This window comes from Mustela putorius, unplaced genomic scaffold (assembly GCF_011764305.1).
Source record: "Mustela putorius furo isolate JIRA1106 unplaced genomic scaffold, ASM1176430v1.1 tig00003867_pilon_pilon_pilon, whole genome shotgun sequence".
Taxonomy (NCBI): domain Eukaryota; kingdom Metazoa; phylum Chordata; class Mammalia; order Carnivora; family Mustelidae; genus Mustela; species Mustela putorius.
The window spans coordinates 25,920,580-25,940,000 of NW_025422019.1; the positions used below are offsets into that span (position 1 = coordinate 25,920,580).

The window sequence follows — 19,421 nt, forward strand, 5'->3', positions numbered from 1 at the left end:
GGGAGAGAGGAAATATAAGCAGGGGAAGTGGGAGAGAAAGAAGCAGGCAGGGAGCAGGGAGCAGGGTTCCCATGGAGCAGGGAACCCGATGCAGGGCTCCATCCCAGGTCTCTGGAATCATGACGAGAGCAGAAGGCAGAGACTAAATAATCGAGCCACCCAGGTGCCCCTGCATTAGGTACTTTAAAAATAATATTCCATTGGGGTGCCTGGGTGGTTCAGTCTGTTAAGCATTTAACTCTTGATTTCAGCTCAGGTCATGATCTCAGGGTTGTGAGATCATGCCTGGCATGGAACTCTGTGCTGGGTATGGAACCTGCTCAAGATTCTCTAGCTCCAAATAAGCCAATCAGAGAAAGACAATTATCATATGATTTCACTCATAGGTGGCATTTAAGAAACAAAACAGAAGATCACAGGGGAAGGAAGGGAAAAATAAAGCAAGATGAAATCAGAGAAAGAAAGAAACCATAAGAGACTTTTTTTTTTAAAGGTTTTTACTTATTTATTGAGAGAGAGGTAATGAGAGAGAGCATGAGTGAGGAGAAATCAGAGGGAGAAGCAGACTCCCCATGGAGCTGGGAACCCGATGTGGGACTCGATCCCAGGACTCCGGGATCATGACCCGAGCCGAAGGCAGTCGTCCAACCAACTGAGCCACCCAGGCGTCCCCATAAGAGACTTTTAATGATAGGAAACAGACTGAGGGTTGCTGGAATGGAGGGGCTAGGGGTATGGGGTAACTGGGTGCTGGACATTTAGGAGGTCATGTGATGTAAAGAGCACTGAGTGTTATATAAGACTGATGAGTCATTAACCTCTACCACTGAAACTAATAATATACCATATGTTAATTAGTTGCATTTAAATTAAAATATTTCACTTGTACATAGGGAATCATTATTTCCACTTTACTGATGTAGAAATGAATTCTTATATACTCAAGTTCATGAACTTGGTAATTGGTAAAGGCAAAATTCAAACGTTGTTTCTCTGACTCTAGACTAATCTAGAGCATCCCAAACCAACACTTGCCTTTGATATGTAAAAGCATTCATATATTATTCTGAAAAGATTGGAAACATGTTTAATGACTATAGTTAGAGTTGATATTCTTAGTTCTTGGACAATAATTTTATTCTGTTCTGTAAGATTAGGAATTGAGACTTAAATTTTCCTTATCCAGTTTCTAGATGTAAGGTTGTCCGGTGATTTTCTTTTCCCAGCAAAGGAAGGAAAGATGCAGGTGGTTATTAATAGCCCTTTATAACTGGAGTACTAGATTGTCTGTGTAAATATAACTTACACACATTCAAAGAGGGAAACATCAGGGGCCTATTTGGGTCTTGATGTGCACGTGGAACAGCATGAATGTTAATGATCACCAAGCACCTAAGACAGACCCTTGTTACTACTAGCACGTAGGCTTCATAATGCTCCTAAGTTTTTCTATTTCTCTCATCTTTGTAGAAAATAGGGTTTTTTTCACCCTCTTAAAAATTCTACACAATAATTTTATTCTGAATTTGAATCTGATTAAAATACAGAAGGTGTAATGTTCCTTATAAAAGGACATTCTTTGTCTTTTGTGTTAAAACATACAATTTCTTTCATTTTTAAAACACTAAAACCAATATAAGAATATTAAATGCAATGTAGAGTGTTGTTAATATAAATCAGGGTTTGTGATACTTCCTGTTATAAATCAACTTTGCTGTTCTCTAAAACTTTATTGTTAAAAAAAAAAAAGGTGATATGCTATATTGTTGTTCTTCGTGTGTAACAGGTTGATTTCAGGGGCTTAAATCCAGGTTTCACCCTCTGAAAATACTGGACTTAATCCCTCCACGGTAATGTTTTCCTTTATTGTGGCTTCCATTCTCAGAGACTATTTCTTCTTCACCAAATGTTCATTCATTCATTCATTCTACCAGTCATAACTCCTACCATGTGAGTTCACTGCTATATTGGGCACTCTGAGGCAAGAAGGAATAGTCCTTTTTTAAAAGCAAATATTTTTGGGACCCTTACTAAAGCTAATATATATATTATTTATTTAATTACTTCAACAATCCTATGAGGTAAATGGCATGGTACTCTGCTCCCATTTTAGAGCTCAAGAAATCTCTTGCCCTCACAAAATTAACTAGGTAAAATAGGTACAAAGGAAAAAATAGGTAAAAAAGGAACAGTCTGACATGTTAAAATTAGTAGTGTCCACCTGAAGGCTGGGGAATTTCAGAGAAGGAAGAGATTGACATGATTTGGGGTGTTTTAGGTAGACCACATTAAAGAAATGGAATTTGAGCCGGCCCTGAGGAACAGAAGGGTGAGTAGATTTTGGATAACTAGACAAAAAGGAGTGAGAGATTAGGGTCTCAAGGAACAGCATAGGCAGAGATTCAGAATTTGGTATAAATGTGATTCTTTTTTGATATTACCAGGAGATCTGGTCTGAGGAGAATGAAACACTTTTGATATGAAATGGATGACACTTCATACTGCTCTCTGAAGAATGCAGATTTTGCTTATGGTTCCTAAGGGGCAAGTATGAATTCTAAGAAGGGTATTTGAACAATGAGAAAAGGGTTATAAGATGAATGTGGACCCACCAAATTGAGGAGAACATGAAGGATAGAGACCAGTCAAATGTAACTGAATTTTTCTCATTTGGAAGATTAATGAGAGATGAAAATGTCTGGTTGATTATTTCACACCAGGTATCAAAATATGTCAACTTGGAAATATGAAAGGGAAGTCTACTGTTGTTTGTCTCTCACTGACTCCCTCAATTCTTTAAAAACTCCTGGTGACATAGACCATTCTAGGATCTATAGTGATCAAGTGACCAAAACCCCATACCATTTCTGTCCTCAAGTAGCTTACAATCTAGTGGGGAGAAACATACCTGCTGGCAACTAAGTATAATATGAGACAAAACTTGTAAATGCTATAAGAAGACCCTCAAAGGAGCGAGTAGTTAATCTTGAGTGGGAGACTGTAAGATGACTTCCTGGTGGAGATGGCTTTTAAGTATGGTATGATTCTGTCAGACTGAAAAGAGTTTCTGTGTTGATGGAACATTATAAGCAAAGGCAAAGGATTATAAATGATAATCAGTCATTCAGAGTTGAGGTATATACTAGCAAGTGACAGTAAAGGCAAGATGGTGTTAGATCATGACGATGACAATCCAACTCAAATGCCAACTCTTTCAGAAAGTAGTGGAAAACCATAGGAGGTTGAGTATAAAGTGGTGTGGGAGATGAGTTGCAATTATTCATGGATATTCCCAAGTGCTAGGAAAGCAACTTCTAACTAACTTTGGTAGTGTGAAGAGTGAATTAAAGAAGTGAGGGATAGAAATGGGGTTGGTGAACAAGGTATCATAATAGCTTGAATGAAAGATGAGTATTTAAGTCAGGATAGTGCAAAAACTGATGGGGAGAAATAAAAGTGATATATGCTATTTGAGATAGTAGAATTCATAGTATTTGATGACTAATTAGATAAAGTATATAGGAGTCAAAGATGATGCCATAGTTTCTAGCAGGACAGCTCCTCAGAATGGTAAAAACTTCTGAGGTGAAAGGTTTGTCAGGTAATTTAGCTTTTATTTCCAAATCTGCCACCAGTTAGCTATGTGGCATTTTTTACTACTGGCATTTTTTCCTCAACTATCAAAATACAATTAAGAAATTGTTCTGTAGTATAACTTTCAATTTTAGAATTCTGTGATTTAATTCAATTAAACTCTTCCCATTGCTTCTTGTAGTTTTAAACTCAGCAGAGTACACTAGGAAGAAGATACTTTTAGATTCTAAAAGTCTATTCTATTTATCTAGATGAACTTAATTTTTGTTATTTAATGTGTGAAGCTGAGAAGGAAATTCAGAGGTTTTTACTTACTTTTAGTTAGGAATGAAATCTGTGTGTTGAATATAAGTGAGAAGTACTAGAGACAGTAACTTTGTCTTTCCTTCACAACTTATTCCCATTAATAATAATACTTTTTATCAGAAAATTTGTGTGACGTGTTTAGAATTTATCTATTTCAATATCTATTGGCTCTTTTTTTTTTAAGATTTTATTTATTTATTTGACACAGAAAGAGATCACAGGTAGGCAGAGAAGCAGGCAGAGAGAGAGTGGGAAGCAGGCTCCCTACTGAACATAGAACCCGATGTGGGGCTCAATCCCAGGACCCTGAGATCATGACCTGAGCTGAAGACAGAGGTTTAACCCCCTGAGCCACCCAGATGCCCCTCTATTGGTTCTGTTTTGATTAGAAAAGAAAAATGGTATCTGATAGTAAATTAATTCCATATTTATTCATTAAAAATATATTTAGAGTCTATTAATTTTAAGGCACTTCTAAATATAGAGAAGAAACTGATGGTTACCAGAGAGGAAGTGGATTGAGGGGTTGGGTGAAATAGGTTGGGGATTAAGAGTAAGAGCTTATTTTACTTATTTTGATGAGCACTGAGTAATGTATAGAATTGTTGAATCACTGTGTTGTACACCTAAAACTAATATGACCTTGTACATTAAAAAATAGTGACAATAAATTTTTTAAAAATTAAAAAATAAGATTGAAGTAAAGTTAAAAAAATTAAGGTGCTCTTATAGGCAACATGGCAGCCCAAGAAACAATCCATGCTCTCAGAGTTTGCAATCTAATTTGGAAAAGACAGCACATCAATTCATAACACACTACAGAATTTATGACAAGGTTAGGTGCTTTGTTCAATTAGCATTCACTGGAAGAAGGTATCAGTGTGGGTTGGGATGGCTAGAGAAGGTCAGCCAATAGCTGGATCTTGTAGGACTTGGGTGGAGGCAAAGAGATGGTCCATTAATAAGCAATTTCAACCAGAAAAGATGACTTATTGCAATTCCCCATGTATTTAGCAACAGTTTCTGGGATAAGAAGCAGCAACTTGCAGTTGTAAAGAAATATGTATTTATTCTCTAAAAGAGCAGAGTTATAAACTGAGGATCACCAGTAAGTTCCTAATTACCAAGTCCAATGTATTCGTTCAGCATTTTTTCCTTTGTAGTTATCTAAATCTTTGATTGAATTGACCATTCGCTACTTTTTGAAACTTTCTTTCTTTGCCTTGTGGTTGTTTAATTTTTTTTCTATCTTAATCTTTTTTCTTTCAGTGAATTTGATTTTTCTCCCCATCCACCAAGAGCCCTGGCCTCAGCTTTCTACTTGTTTCAATAAATACACTCCCAATGGTTAATGTCATGGTCCCAAGATGTTAAATACTATCAGAATATATTTGCATCACTCTCAAATCTATGTCTTCAGCCCTGACTTCCTGTGTTTCAATTCCTCATTTCCGATGGACGTTCTTTTAGTCACATCCATATATAACTTTTATATGAAAATACTTCTGTCTAAAGACTAGCTCAAGGTCTTCTCAAAATTGGATCCTCCTTCTTTTTATCTAGAAATAGCAAGTACTGCCATGTTCTAAGCATGCAGATGTATAATCCTGAAGCCATTTTGATTCCTTCACCCAGGGTTTCAACTGATTGTGAAGAAATGATGTTGCTAATTTCGCCACTGTCACCACCCTAAGACAAGCATTTTATCACTTCACACCTGAGTGACTACAATGACTTCCAGTTGGTCTTTTAAAGTCTGGTTTTCCCCCACAGAAATCACGGTAGTATAACATGACACAAATTCTTTGGTCTAGTGCTTAACATCCTCCACCAGCTGGCTTCAACTTAACTGTCCAGCTCCATTTCCCATGAATTACCTCCTAGGACCCTCTGATTCAGGAGAATCCTTTATTCACTATCTTCTCTACAGATTTCACAATGTCTTTCGTTGGCTTACACATTCTTCTGCTAGAAAATACTTCCTCACTTCTTCATGACCACTGAGAATATACTTAGTTCACATTTCACCTCTGTCATGGAGCTTTTCCTGAATACTCACCCCACAAGATCTCTCCTACCTTTGTAATTTGAAATAACTATATTCCTTCTATTTGTTGTGTATAGGCACCTTTTTCTTATTGTACTTTTTTTTTTTTAAGATTTTATTGATTTATCTGACAGAGAGAGACACAGCAAGAGAGAGAACACAAGCAGGGGGAATGAGAGAAGGAGAAACAGGCTTCCCGCTGAGCAAGGAGCTCGACCAGGACTTGATCCCAGGATGCTGGTATCATGACCCAAGCCAAAGGCAGATGCCTAACTGACTGAGCCACCCAGGCACCCCTTCTTTGTTTTTTCTTGTATGTTAGTCTCCTCTTCCAAATTAAATAATAACCATGTCTTAAACTTCCTGGCCTATCTTCCACCACAAGTGCACCAACGGTGTGCATAGAAGATTCTCAATGAATACTTACTTGTTTCTTTATTGACCGAATACACATAAAATATAAGCAATAGTGAGTAGTATTAGAAAAAGATATCTTAAAGCCTGGTGGAAGTACATTTTCAGAATTTATTTTTAAATTTTTTGTACAGGAAAAATTTTTACTAATTTAGAATTCAAGTGTACAAAACAGCTAATAAATTGGCACTTTGTGGGATAAATTAATTTTTGTGACACTTTTAACATCTATAAAGTTAATAAGAATTAGGATTTATTTATGTTTGAGCTTGAAATTTAACAATTTACCTTTAAAAAAAACCCATAAAGCCATTTTTGATGCCATGAGTTGGAATATTATAGAAAGTATCAAATGTATGCTTTCTCTTTATTATTGTCTTTTTACATGAAGTTATTTTGCCTTGTTGGTACCCCTGCAACATCGATGATTAAACCTGGAAATATTCTTAAGTAGCAATTAGTGTGATCTATTTATTTTTCAGGTGGGGATACTAGGTTCCAAAGAGAGTAACTGATATTCCTTAGGTTACAATCTGGTTATTGCCAGAGCTATACCTGAAAACCAGGATTAATCTTTCTTAATTCTATACATTTTCCCTAATCTTATATTGCACAGTTTCATTTTTGTACCTGAAATTGACATACTCAAATGAGAGAAAAATTACAACAGTTGTTCATTATTTCTCTTATTTTACACCCAAGAAAGTGAATTAGTGCCTTGTAAGTTATTAATAAGGAATTCTAAATAGAAGCACAGCATGAGCAGTTTATTATGATGTGTATCAACACAAGGGAGATATGACTATCATCTGAATTATTCACATTTCTAAAACTTCATAAAACTGTAACTTTTTTTCTCATTGGTGACTTGAGCGGATATACCACTGTGATTTTTCATTTCATTTTGTTTTGGAAGATAACCTTATACTGGGCACCAGGTAAATATTTGTAATGGCCATGTGAAGGATTGTTCATAACGCCAAAAATAATTAGCCTTATCCAGAAAAAGAGAGAGAAAAACAGTGAGTCAATGTACATTTGCACTGGTGACGGGAGGATGTGAGGGCAGGCATCATTCATTGTTGGGAGAGGATCGCAGAATGTCACAAGTGTCCTGAAATCCCACTCCACAGCAGTTGCAGACTAAGAAGAAAACACTGCTTACCACTTTCCTCCTGTAATATTTTTGGCTTCAATAAAAAGAAGTGAAATTGTCAATTTTCTCTAAAACTTCTGCCTGGAAAACGTTATTTAGAGGAGGCAGAGGGTACCCAGAATTAAAAGTGAAGAAAGAATACAAAGGAGCTCAGATGATCAATTTTTGTATGGAATGTTCATGGAAATTTGGTTTGTCTTCCTGAAAAAACATTTACCATCTAAATTACAGCATATCATTTGAATTCTCAATCACTACTATCAAGCGGTAGCCAGGAGAGGCATATTACATTCTAATTTTGAGATTATTCATGCCGTCTTTTAAAATAAAAATTACTACCATAAATTTGCCCAACTCGTGCGTTTAAAAAAAATTTATGTATCCAGTTCAGTTTTCTTAACTTTCACAGGCAAATCAGGGGTTTAAGAATGAAAGATGTATTTGCTGAGAAAAAGAAAATACATAAATAAAGTAAAATAAAATAAAGAGAACTCCGCTTTGAGACCAAATCAGGCAACCTGTAATGTCTGACTTAATCGCTAAGTCATGGAGCTACCGATGCACGGGCCAGAATTTCTCTTCCTGACTCACTAAACCCGCATGACACGGGGCAAGGATGATCTTGGCGTGGAAAACACAACTTACCTGTACCATTGTTAACTGCGGTCTGGATCGTGGCTTCCGGCCCCATCGTGTCATAGTCTTCCTTCATTTCTTCTGTGGGGGAAAATTATCTTTAGCATTTGAAAACTGTAGAAAGGCTTACTATACTAAGCATGCCAACCACAGGAACAAGGAAGATTCTTTTAAAGGAAACAGAGAAAAGGCTTGTTGTAACCCTCTAAACAATAACTTTGTTCAGGCAATTGAATGACTCCAATAGTGCTAGCTACACAAGAACTTATTTACTTTAAGCATTACTGCAAGCTGTGAAAAACAGAGGTGCTTATTTGGGACAAACGAAGGGCTTTTCTTCCGGTGGCAGTTCTAGTGACAAACAGGGGGAAAGATATTATTTTTTCAATACGAGTCAAAAGCAACTAAGTATTTGTACTTAGGAAGAGGCATGCCAGCTGCTGGGTCTCTGGTAACTCGGGGTGATTAGTGGCCAGTTGAACATTTCATGCTTTTTCCCCCCTTGGAGGAGCTACGATGGGGCTAATCTTTGCAGGCGTTTTTTTTTTTTTTTTTAAACCTAATTCTACATATCAAAACTTGAAATTCCCAGTTTATAAAATAAGCATCCCAGAGGTACTTGAAAACACCTGTTTCACTGTTTTAGGTAAACTTCTAAAACAAACCTACCCTAGGCCTTTCCCTACAACTCCACAAAGATCTTTCTTCCTTATCATTTATGCTCCAGCATATAACTGTAGCCATTTTCTGAAGAAAAATATATAGAAGTAAGCAAGAGCTCAAGGTGGTGATGAAGATGAAAATAGGTAACACTGAGGGTGAAGATTCATAGGTGAAAAAAGGTTATTTTCCAGAATTGCAATGTTTTAAATTATGGGGAATTTGAAAAACAGGAGAGCTCTTGAATTTTCTGCCTCCCAAATTACAGAGTATGTGAGAGGGCAGAGAAGGACAGCTGACAGTTTAAAAAATGCTTTGAGTAAATAAATTAAACACGGACTTTAAAAAAATCATATTTTTACAATAACCATACTAATGAGAACCAACCATGATCCAGGATAAATACCTCTCTGATCATCATTTTGCTTAAAATAAGAGAAACTTTATAAATAGGACTCTGTAAATTCCCAAATTATCCTGAGCATTCTTTGCTTATCTCATTCTAGTCATAATTATCTGGTAGAAAAACAGGTTCTAGCAAATGGTACAGCAAAATTAAGATATATGATTTACAAGTACTATCCTGCAGCCTATCTGTTTATGTTATCAGAACAAAAAAAGCCTGGGCCTCTTAAGGTAAAATACAGATATAAATAGATGCTAATTTAATGCTACTACCCATTACAGTCAGATCATTTGAATGGTATTTGTTTAAACCGTACAACCGCTTTAAATATGTTTCTGGCCCTGGACTTCTCTCTTACTTAAGGAATATTTTCACAGGGACACTTTGCATAAAACATTTAGAAGTTCAATATATAGCAATATTGTATTGTCAATTGTAATAATTGATCGGTTGAAAGGCTCCCTCATCTGATATTTTTATCAGTCTCTAGAAGGAATTAAATTAAGGTATTTCTGAGAAGTTCAGTACTGGCTATAAATATAGCTTTTGTGTCTTTCTTCCTCGCTCATCTCATGTGATTTCTGGTAGCCAAGAGTCAGAAGAATCATAAGTTTTCCATCTGAGAGATCAAGTCACTGAGGGGAAAACAGTTAACAGCACTTTTTTTTTTTTTTTTTGCATAATAGTGGTAATGTTCAAGATTTCTGCTGTACTTCCTTCCTCATTGTCATTTTCTTATGAAAAAGTAAAGAGAAGTTACAGTAGATGGCTGCTTCCCAAATTATTAAATGCTGGGTATACAAATGTGTCGTTGGCACTCTGTGTGGATTGCATTCTGTGGTAATACCTTAGCTAGAACCCTCTTTTACCAAAGATTATGCAAGTGAGATGGTGTCACTTTTACCTAGAATGTACTTGGCTTCAATTCACTGAGCACCAACGTTTCCTTTTTTTGAACTTTAGGCTCAATTTATTAAAATCAAACACTAATCCTTTTCGGGTTTGTATGTGAAATACTGTGTATATGCCTATTTAATTACGTTTCCTGCAAATCCATTTTCAGAAGGACATAATAATCCATAGATTAAGACCATCTTCTCTAAATTACAGGCAATCCTGGCTGTCGCTCTGCCTCTCGCCTAACCTTAAACATTTTCCGAGACAACTCTGACTCAGCACACTGGGTCTAAAACCACATAGTATATTTGTTTTTAAAACACTTGTAAAAGTTTGCATTTTCCAGTCACCCTTGGGATGAAGGTTTGTAAAAATAAAGAACACTTTCTTCCTTAAGATGAAGAATCCTTGAATAAGCAGAAAGAGGCCAAGATGCAGGTGATTTATTTAAGTCTGTGTCAATGATAATGATGTCATGGTTTCCAGCACACTGTGTCCACCCCATTGTGGGACGAAAGAATGTCAAGGACAATTCTAAACACAAAACTTTGATTGTGCTGGAACCGGAAAGGCACAGTAAGAGCTCCACCGCACTCTTCAGTTGAAAACCTGCATCCTGCAGACAAACTACAGAATGCATGCGAGAGAGAGCAAAAGAGAGGGGGCTTATCTCAGAGTCAAGCTATGTGCTGGGGTATGATGGTAGACAGCCAGGCACCAGGGATAAAACACTACTAAATAAAACAGCACCAGAATTAGAATTATTGTCTATATTGTGTGTTTTGAACAATAAATAAGAAAAATATTTTATCAGAAGAAAAATGTGTTATCTGAGAGTCAGGATAAACAATGAGTAGCTTTTTAAGACCAATTTCTTTTCATTAGACATCAAGGCACCACATCAGAGCACTTTTGGAACAATAAAAAAAAGAACAATAAATCATTACTAATCATTAGAACTAGACAGGTAATAGCCGGGTAACGTTCTGGGTCCAAATAGCCAAATGAGATTAGGGATTTACATTTTATTTAATTATCGTGACTCCAGAATGCTAGTTTATTTACCATAAAGGTAAGAGCAAAGAACAGCCTGTTCATTTGTATCACAGGCACCATTAACTACAGGTGATAACAGGGTCTGTAATGCACTCGTATGGATTATTGTATATTAAAACATTTAGAATTATGATCCATGGCCAGCACAAAATGCTGCCATGATCACAAACTCCTACAGTTTGACATTACTGTTTTGGCTGTTTTTCAATTATTGATCTTAATTTTTTAAAATTAAACTTTTCTTTTTTAGAAGTTTGGGGTCGTACATTTGTTATATCGTTATTAATTATTCCTTTAAGGGTGGAAATTCTAGTAATTGGTCCTTACCCTTGATTTCTAGATATTAAAATTTAAAGCATCAGAACATTCATTCTTATAGCCCTGCATATCTAGTTCATTAACAAATATGAATAGCTAACACCAGCTCATTTAAATAGTATGTCTTACATGAGTTCTCGCCACACTCTGTTTCTGTCACACTGCTCCCAAGAATCATTGGCTCTTATTATACATGTAAATGGCTATCATAAAAATAAAAATTTCATTTAAGATTGTTAATGACTTCTGCAGCAGTCAGACTTCCTTTAATGATCATCCTCTGCCCCTAATTAAACGTATTTATCTTTCAAGCATCTTTGGCTGAGTTCTCCCTCATAGTTGAAAATCTAAAACCTTAAGTCTTAATGGATATAACGATAAATGTTTATGTGTGGGATTGCTGAGATCCGAGAAACCTTCACCGAAAGCAAAATTGGAAACAGAAAGAATACAAAACTTGGCACGGCAATTTAGGAAAACGAAAAACAAATACACTACACTCAAACTGCCATCGGTCTTTTTTTTTTTTTTTTTCCACATTTAATTTTCTTTAGGAGTGGAAGTGCTTTTATTATCCTCCTTCCAGTATACCGAACAATTGCCCTGCCTAGGTTCGAGGCTTTATAGTCTGCGACATCACAATGGCATATAGGTAGACTCTTGTTCTTACTTCCTTTCCCACCCACTTCACCTATTTATAAAAATGCTATTGTTATTTATATCATTAGAGGAAAAAAAGGGGGGGGTAAATCATGGCAGCTCTCCTTGGGTCTTGGGAATAGAGATTTAAGGAGACACTATGGTTTCAACTGGAAGAGTCATTAAAAATTTTTTTTTTGCAAGCCACCTCACCAAGTAGAGAGGGGCAGAGGGAATTTATGGGAATAAGATTAATTCTCTTTGATTCTGCTAATCATTTCATACCTTAGTGATGTTCCCTCCTAAGTGAATTTTAGACCAAGACATTTCCATATGCTGAGTGGCATGTGAAGTTTTGGGTTGAACATAATTTATCTTATTTTTATGATAGTTGTCCTTGGATGGGTTTTACTTCCCCAGAGACTCCCACCAAACAGCAGGAATCATTATCAAGTACTTAAGTGTTAAATAATAAGAAAGCTACCTGACCAGGTGAAAGTGTGAAATCACATTCACACTTAACAAAGGGGAATGATTAGATGGTTGAATTACAATAGAAGGTGTCAGACAGACATAGAAACTACATTAAATTGATAGTTACTTGTCTGTATTGTTATATAACTTCCAAATCGATGTTCGCTGTGCGTTTTATATTTACTTCCATTTTGTCCCGAAAGCCTAGAGCTCGCTCACATCATCTAAACGGCACGTTGTAACCGGGGTACAAGATTTCCTGTTGTGTGTTTAAAACATAGTGCATGGGCAACTCACACCCAGACGGAAACATCATCTCTCCCTAAGATGTTAGGGTTATAATGTGATAACGCTACCGTCACTTCATCGTCTGTCACAAGCTTTGGTATCTCTATTCTGCAAAGAAATATTTTAATGATTCGGTTGTGGACGTTCCACTAGGTAGTCAAGATTAGTTTAAGATGGCACAGGAAGGGGCCAAGTGGCCATAGACACTTACCTGGACCATCGACAGAGGCTTGCAGAATGTCGTTGTTGTGCCAAGTGTGTTCCACTCCACCCTCTCTTAGGTCATCTTCCTCATCTTCCCTTGGCAGCAGAGCTTGGCTCACGTGTGGGGAGGACTCATGGTTGGGCACGCTAGCTGGACTCCTCTCCTGGTCCAGAGGGTTAGCAATCCCGTCCTCCTCAGCAATCTGAAGCTTGTCCTCTTCATCTGTTTCTGAACCCGTGTCCACTACATTGTCATAGTTCACCACTGAAGAGAAAGCACAGAACACACACTCTCTAAACACTTTGTTGAAAAATATCAGTCACCCCTAATTGTTTAGTTAAATGGAAAATAATTAATATTTTCATAACTTAATTACTCAGCCATGTCAGGAAAATATAATTAATATCTTTCATGTTTTAGCATTTTTATTCTTATTCAATTATCACTGTGTACTCTTTCTGATTTTAAATAGTTTTTTGTTTGTTTGGTTTTTTTTTTGCTAAAAAGACGGGTAATCCTAAAAAGCAACGGTAGCACATATCCTCAGAAATACATCTATATTGCATATGTAAAGAGACTCATGGCAAGTGTACTTTCAATACTCCAAACAAACTTATTAAATAGATATGCAATTGACAATTTTATTAGCTTAGTGACACAGAGTGTGTGCTATAAAATGTTGTACTATAAATACGACATGACTTCACTATATTAGCTGTGGTTTTATTCCTAGAAACCATAGACACATACACGCACACACTATCTCTCTCTCTCTCTCTCTCACACACACACACACACACACACACACACACACACAATGTCCATCTATTTAGTCAATACACAAACACATCCACAAACCTGCTCAATCTCAAATGTTCACTGTTGCTTCTACGTCAACCGTCATGTGCTAAGGCCATTTATATCCCAATCTTTTAAGCAGAAAATGAGGAAAAGCCATATCTTCTGGGCCATTAATACCACTATTGAGATGTCTTCATAGTGCCATAATTACAGAAGATTTCAAAGTGACACAGGCAAGACCAACACAAATGTTAAAATAACTCACAAGAACCGACGGGCTGCTTTTGCAGCCCTCAGTCCCAGCAATGCTCAGTAGCTTTTCTTAAAATAGACAGCCTGTAAATAAGGTCTGTGAACTCAATTGAAGGTGGCTGTTTCTGAATTAGTCAGCCCTCACAGGCTCTCGGCCTACATGCTAGTACATAAATTGTCCACTTTACCACCAGACAAGAAAGATTAGAGTAATAAACACGGGGCATTAGCTCAGCTAGAGAAACACACCAGCCGTTACGCACACACAGGATTGCCAAGAACTGTTAACCCAACTCTCCAGAAACACACACAAAAAAACAAGTTAGAACCATGACATCATGGGAACAAGAGGGAGAGAGAGAAAGGGGGGAAAAAAGCCCATGGAAAAAAAAAAAAGCGCAAACAATTTTCAGGTTCATTTTGATTTCTCTGCGCCTAATAAAGCAATCCTCCGCTAAGTTATCAACTGAGCTATCTCAAGTGGCTCTTGCCAGCTATCGGATTATACAAAAGTGGCAGAAAAGGAGGAAAAAAATGAAAAGGATTGTGTGTCAGGTTCATAATGCTTTTGGAGAATTCTGGAAACATGTCTAGTTACAAATTTTAGTCAGTCATATCTGTTTGCTTTGACAGGTTCCCAGGGAGTAAAAAAGGAACAAAAAGAGAGAGATTTTTTTTGTCATGTGAGGCTGGGGACAAAAAGATTACACCGTGCATATCTGCTCATAATATGATCTTTGTATAATCCGCGGGTCTGCACTTGCCTTCGGAACAACTGCACAACAGGTGCAAATTAAAATGAAAACGGCAGCGGAGCCGGGCAAACAGAATCTGCTGACCTGGTTTGAATACCAATTGACGGGGGAAACAAAACCTTTTCAAGAGGTGTGACCACAAGGGCTTAGGCAAGTTCAGGCTGGGTAATGCCCTCAGATCTACAAAAAGAGAGATATTCTAACATCTCTGCTCTAGCTGTGTGGTCCAGATATACCTTAGTACAATCAATAATGTGCTTCTTTTTTTTTTTTTTTTTCTTCCCCCTGGTGACTGAGATTTAACCATTTCTTAGCAACAAGCAGAAGATTCTTTACAAATTTTCTGAACGCTGAGTTCGGGGCGGGGGTGGGGGGCTGGTGAGAGTGGGGGGGGGTGGCTACAACAAAAGCTCCTAAGGCCTGGGAAGCTTTCAACCCACCTCCTAAAAACTGATCTCTGGGCCCAGGAGGAATAAAGAAAGGTCCAGAAGGAGTGAATAAAATTATCTAAGGCTGGACAGGCATTAAAAGGCCTTTATCCTGGAAAAAAAAAAAAACCATGCCTTTTAAGGTCTTTTTCTGCATGGACCACAATATCCCGTGTGACACGTGAGTGTTCCTGCAGCAATACAATTGAAATATTTTCTTGTGTAAAAAAGAGAGAGAGAGAGAGAAGGAGAGAGAGATAAATGATTTATGAACAGCCCTTGAGGAGTCCCAAATATCAGAACAATCTAAACAAACAATGAAGTCATGTCTCACCATATAGGGTCAGAAGTACAGCATCCATCACCTTCACAGGCCAACAACACTTCACAACCTTTAGGGTTCTCGCTCACAAATAGTAGTAAATACTTTTAAACTAAATAAATAACTGCTGTCAAGTTCACTTACAGAAGCAGTATGCCATCTTTTCCAGAGCTGCTTTACCTAGGATATCCATGCCCATAGCCATTGTGTTGGGATCCTACTCCCAACAACCCCCCCCTCCACCCCCGCCTTTCTTTTTCTAAATCCAGGTAAAACAATTCATAGCAAAGTTCGTTTTTTGTATCTGAATTCAGAGTAGATCCTTTCACCTTGCTCTTTTTGGCTGACCTTCAGACAATCAGAATTAAACCCCTTAATATGGACCTTGTCCTTCCTGCTCCTCACCTAGTCTTCCCCATTTCTAAATCCTCAGGATTTTCCTTTAAATTGTTCTCTCGAGTCCAGTCAGTGGATGTCCTCGTGTAATTACTGGAGAAATTTTCACCACACAATATTCTTATTTTGGCCAATAGAGGGTGGGTTTACCCCCATTTACACTGTGGCATAAAATAAGCTCATTTTCCCATTTGTTCCCGTTTTCATCCTTTGCCCACCATCATCGCCATTGGCATTAAGAGATCTTAATAACACAGCTTTGTCTCTGCAAAGAAGAGATTCGATTTTGTATGATAACTAATGTATACTGGTTTTAAATGAGGGTCACTGGGCAGAATATATTAGTCTATCATCTATTTCTGAACTTACGACACATATTTTTTCCTCAGCATTCGAAAGCATCAAACTGCCTACATAACGTACCAAAGTTCTATTCCGTCCTTACATTAGGTCAAATAAGCCACCCTTTGCATGAGCCTCAGCAAGATTTTATACATGTATTGGAGCTACATGGCTGGCAGAAAAACAGACAGTTACTTCAAAACCACAAAGAAGTGGGAGCCCAAAGAATTCCTTTCTGCAATTCAATAAACAAGAGGAAAGATGTACTGTTTGCTGGCTCAAAATAGACACTAATTTTACATCTGTCTCTGAGGCACAGCAAAAAGCCAACTAAAGAGCAGTAATAAATGTCCAAAAACAGCATCAGTATCCAAAACTCTCCCAGTAATCTTCAGAGGAATTAATTACAATTCTGTGTTAACAGTTGCATTGGCAAAATGCACCCATAATTATATACAGGTACTGTACTGTATTACAGGGAAATTTGCCATGTGATACCATGTTTACATGATAATTGATGGATAAGATAAAACTATTTGCATATGAAGTGCATATGAATTATTGGCATGGCTCACCATTTTATGTGGAATCATATTAAAGTTTCATTTTCTCTAAAACTGTATGTGTAATATGGGGTTACCAAAGGGTATAAAGCTGATACTTAAATTTGCTTTATAGCAAATGGGCCTGGAAAGATATATCTGAATATGCATTACTAAAAACCTATATTTAAATTCTTCATAGTTTATCTATAATAAGCATTATTTTCACTTCAGCAGATCGCATTATATTAAATCCTCTCTATTCTTCTTTCTAAGTAAACAATACTCTAAATTGTATCACTATACCAATTAATTTTACAATCATATGCAAAACAAATAATGGTTTCTCTTTACTGTCTATTGGCATAACTTTTTTTTTTTTCCAGATTTTTCTATTCTGGTGACATGTAACAGAACAGTAGCAAAATGTGACATTTTTATAATGTCCATACCTGCCGGAAAATTTCAGCATTTGCAAAAATGGCCTATCATAGCATTTAAACATTGCTGATAATTAGCTTGACATTTGAAATACCAGAACTGTTGTTTTGAAGATGCCCTATACAACGTTACCTAACTAACCCCTTTTCATACTTATATGCTTTCTCTACGTTATTCTGTCAGCTGGAGTACAAACAAGATATCAGTTGCTAACGTATTAAAATGAAAAAGAACTGATGTTAAGGGGTAACACTTCATCTTCACCAGAAGCACAAGTTGGTCTTTGTTTTTGTTTTTGTTTTTTTGATGTAAAGGAAAATTACATATGTGGATTATAGACAGTTGTTAATAAGGCGGTCAGTAATGATTTTCTATAAGTCCATTCAAGCTAAGTGTGCCAATAAATTTTTCAATGCGATGGTCAAACATTAATTAAGTAAACCTACAATGTGTAAGCCCAGAGGATACATGGATGCACTATTCTCACCTCAGGAAGCTTACTATCTATTTGGAGAAATAGAATCATAAAGCTGCAGTGCTAAAAGGCCACTTGAAGTCAGCCCTCCACATGTGACAAAGAAGGTGAGGTCCAGTGGCTTTCCTAAGTCCCTGCAGCCTGATGGTGGCAAAGCCAGTGCTAGAAAGCATGCCTTCAAGCGTACGACAACCACACAAAATCACACACAGTATTACAAATTCCCAATGAAGAATGGAATCTACATGTAAACTCCACATGATCAGAGTAAGGAAATGAAAATTCCCGGGACTTTTGGGGATTTTCACAATGCAAAATAAAGATTGTTGCTTAATTTTGAGTTGTTATGATGATTGTTACTTTCATGGATCCCCTTGATTTAAGTTATAGAAGAACCAATGTGATCAACTACCAGAATCTAGTGATACACCCATGTTTCCCACAATAGTTTGAAAACAATAGAAATAAAGAGGCAGTTCCCAGAATTATGAGCTTGAAGACCTGTCTTCTCATCCCAGTCCCAGCATGTAACCAGCTGTGTGGCCTTGGTCTGTCATCCAAGGAAACTTGATACAAATGAGTAAAAATAATGACAACATGTTCCCTGTCTATGAGATTGCCAGAAGGAGCCTGCAAACTTATATGTGTGATGGCAACAATGTGAAGTATAGAACACTGATATCCACTGAAATAAAAATAAAGATGGGACCAGAGGGGTGCCTGGATGGCTCTTGCGGCTAAGTGTCCCACTCTTGGTTCTGGCTCAGGTCATGATCTCAGGGTCGTGGGATCGAGCCCAGAGTCTGGCTCCATACTCAATGCGGATTCTGCTTGAGATTCTCTCTCTCCCTCTGTCCTTCCCCTGATCATGCACTCCCTCTCTCAGATAAATAAATAAATCTTTAAAAAAGTGAAATAAAATAAAATAAACATGGGACTATTGCTCTAGTGTCTTCGTCTCCTACCACAACATTAAATATAGGTAAAAAGAGAAGATTTGAACACATGGCAGTCACAGTTTTGGTGTTAGCCCTTCTTTTAAAAATTAATTTGCAAAAGTGTCCTAAGTAGTAGCTCCATGATGGGTAACAGTATGCTTAATCCTGCAGCTAATACTTGATGGAGACATGTAGCCTTATTTTTAAAATGTCTCTTCTGATTATAGGGCTTAAAGTTTAAAAGAACTCCTTAGGAATTTTATGAGTCATTTGGTTTCCTAAATCTCTTAGATGCTTGGAGATCATTTATATTTAAGCCAATGGATTAATGGCCTACTTGCTTTCTTAAAATGTCCTTATATGTGGTAAGTGTTCGTGGACATTCTAAGACCCTTCACCTGAACACTAACCCTTTATTCCTCCTCTTTCCTCCCAAAATTCGATTTCCAGGTACAATGCTACTGAAGACAGGATGCAGCAACTCTTCCAGAATTTTTATGCTGTTACTTGTTTTTCCAGGGAGGATTTATCATCAAGACCCCTTCTTGATCACTGTTAACTTGTTACCTCTGCACTTGGATGGATGAAGATTATAGGACTAAATTCAAGGGTCAATTTCTCATTTGATGAGGG

General features: G+C 37.1%; 1 protein-coding gene across 7 annotated transcripts in view; it reads right to left on the reverse strand.

The window, feature by feature from the left end:
• Positions 1-19,421, reverse strand: part of ZEB2 (zinc finger E-box binding homeobox 2) — a 134,745-nt gene that overhangs the window by 32,846 nt on the left and 82,478 nt on the right. For all 7 annotated transcript variants that reach the window (XM_045066534.1, XM_045066535.1, XM_045066537.1 and 4 more), the window contains 2 exons: positions 13,103-13,360; positions 8,163-8,234 (listed from right to left, as the gene is read on the reverse strand). In XM_045066534.1, the coding sequence (XP_044922469.1) occupies positions 8,163-8,234; positions 13,103-13,360 (330 nt within the window). The remainder of the gene's footprint in view (positions 1-8,162; positions 8,235-13,102; positions 13,361-19,421) is intronic.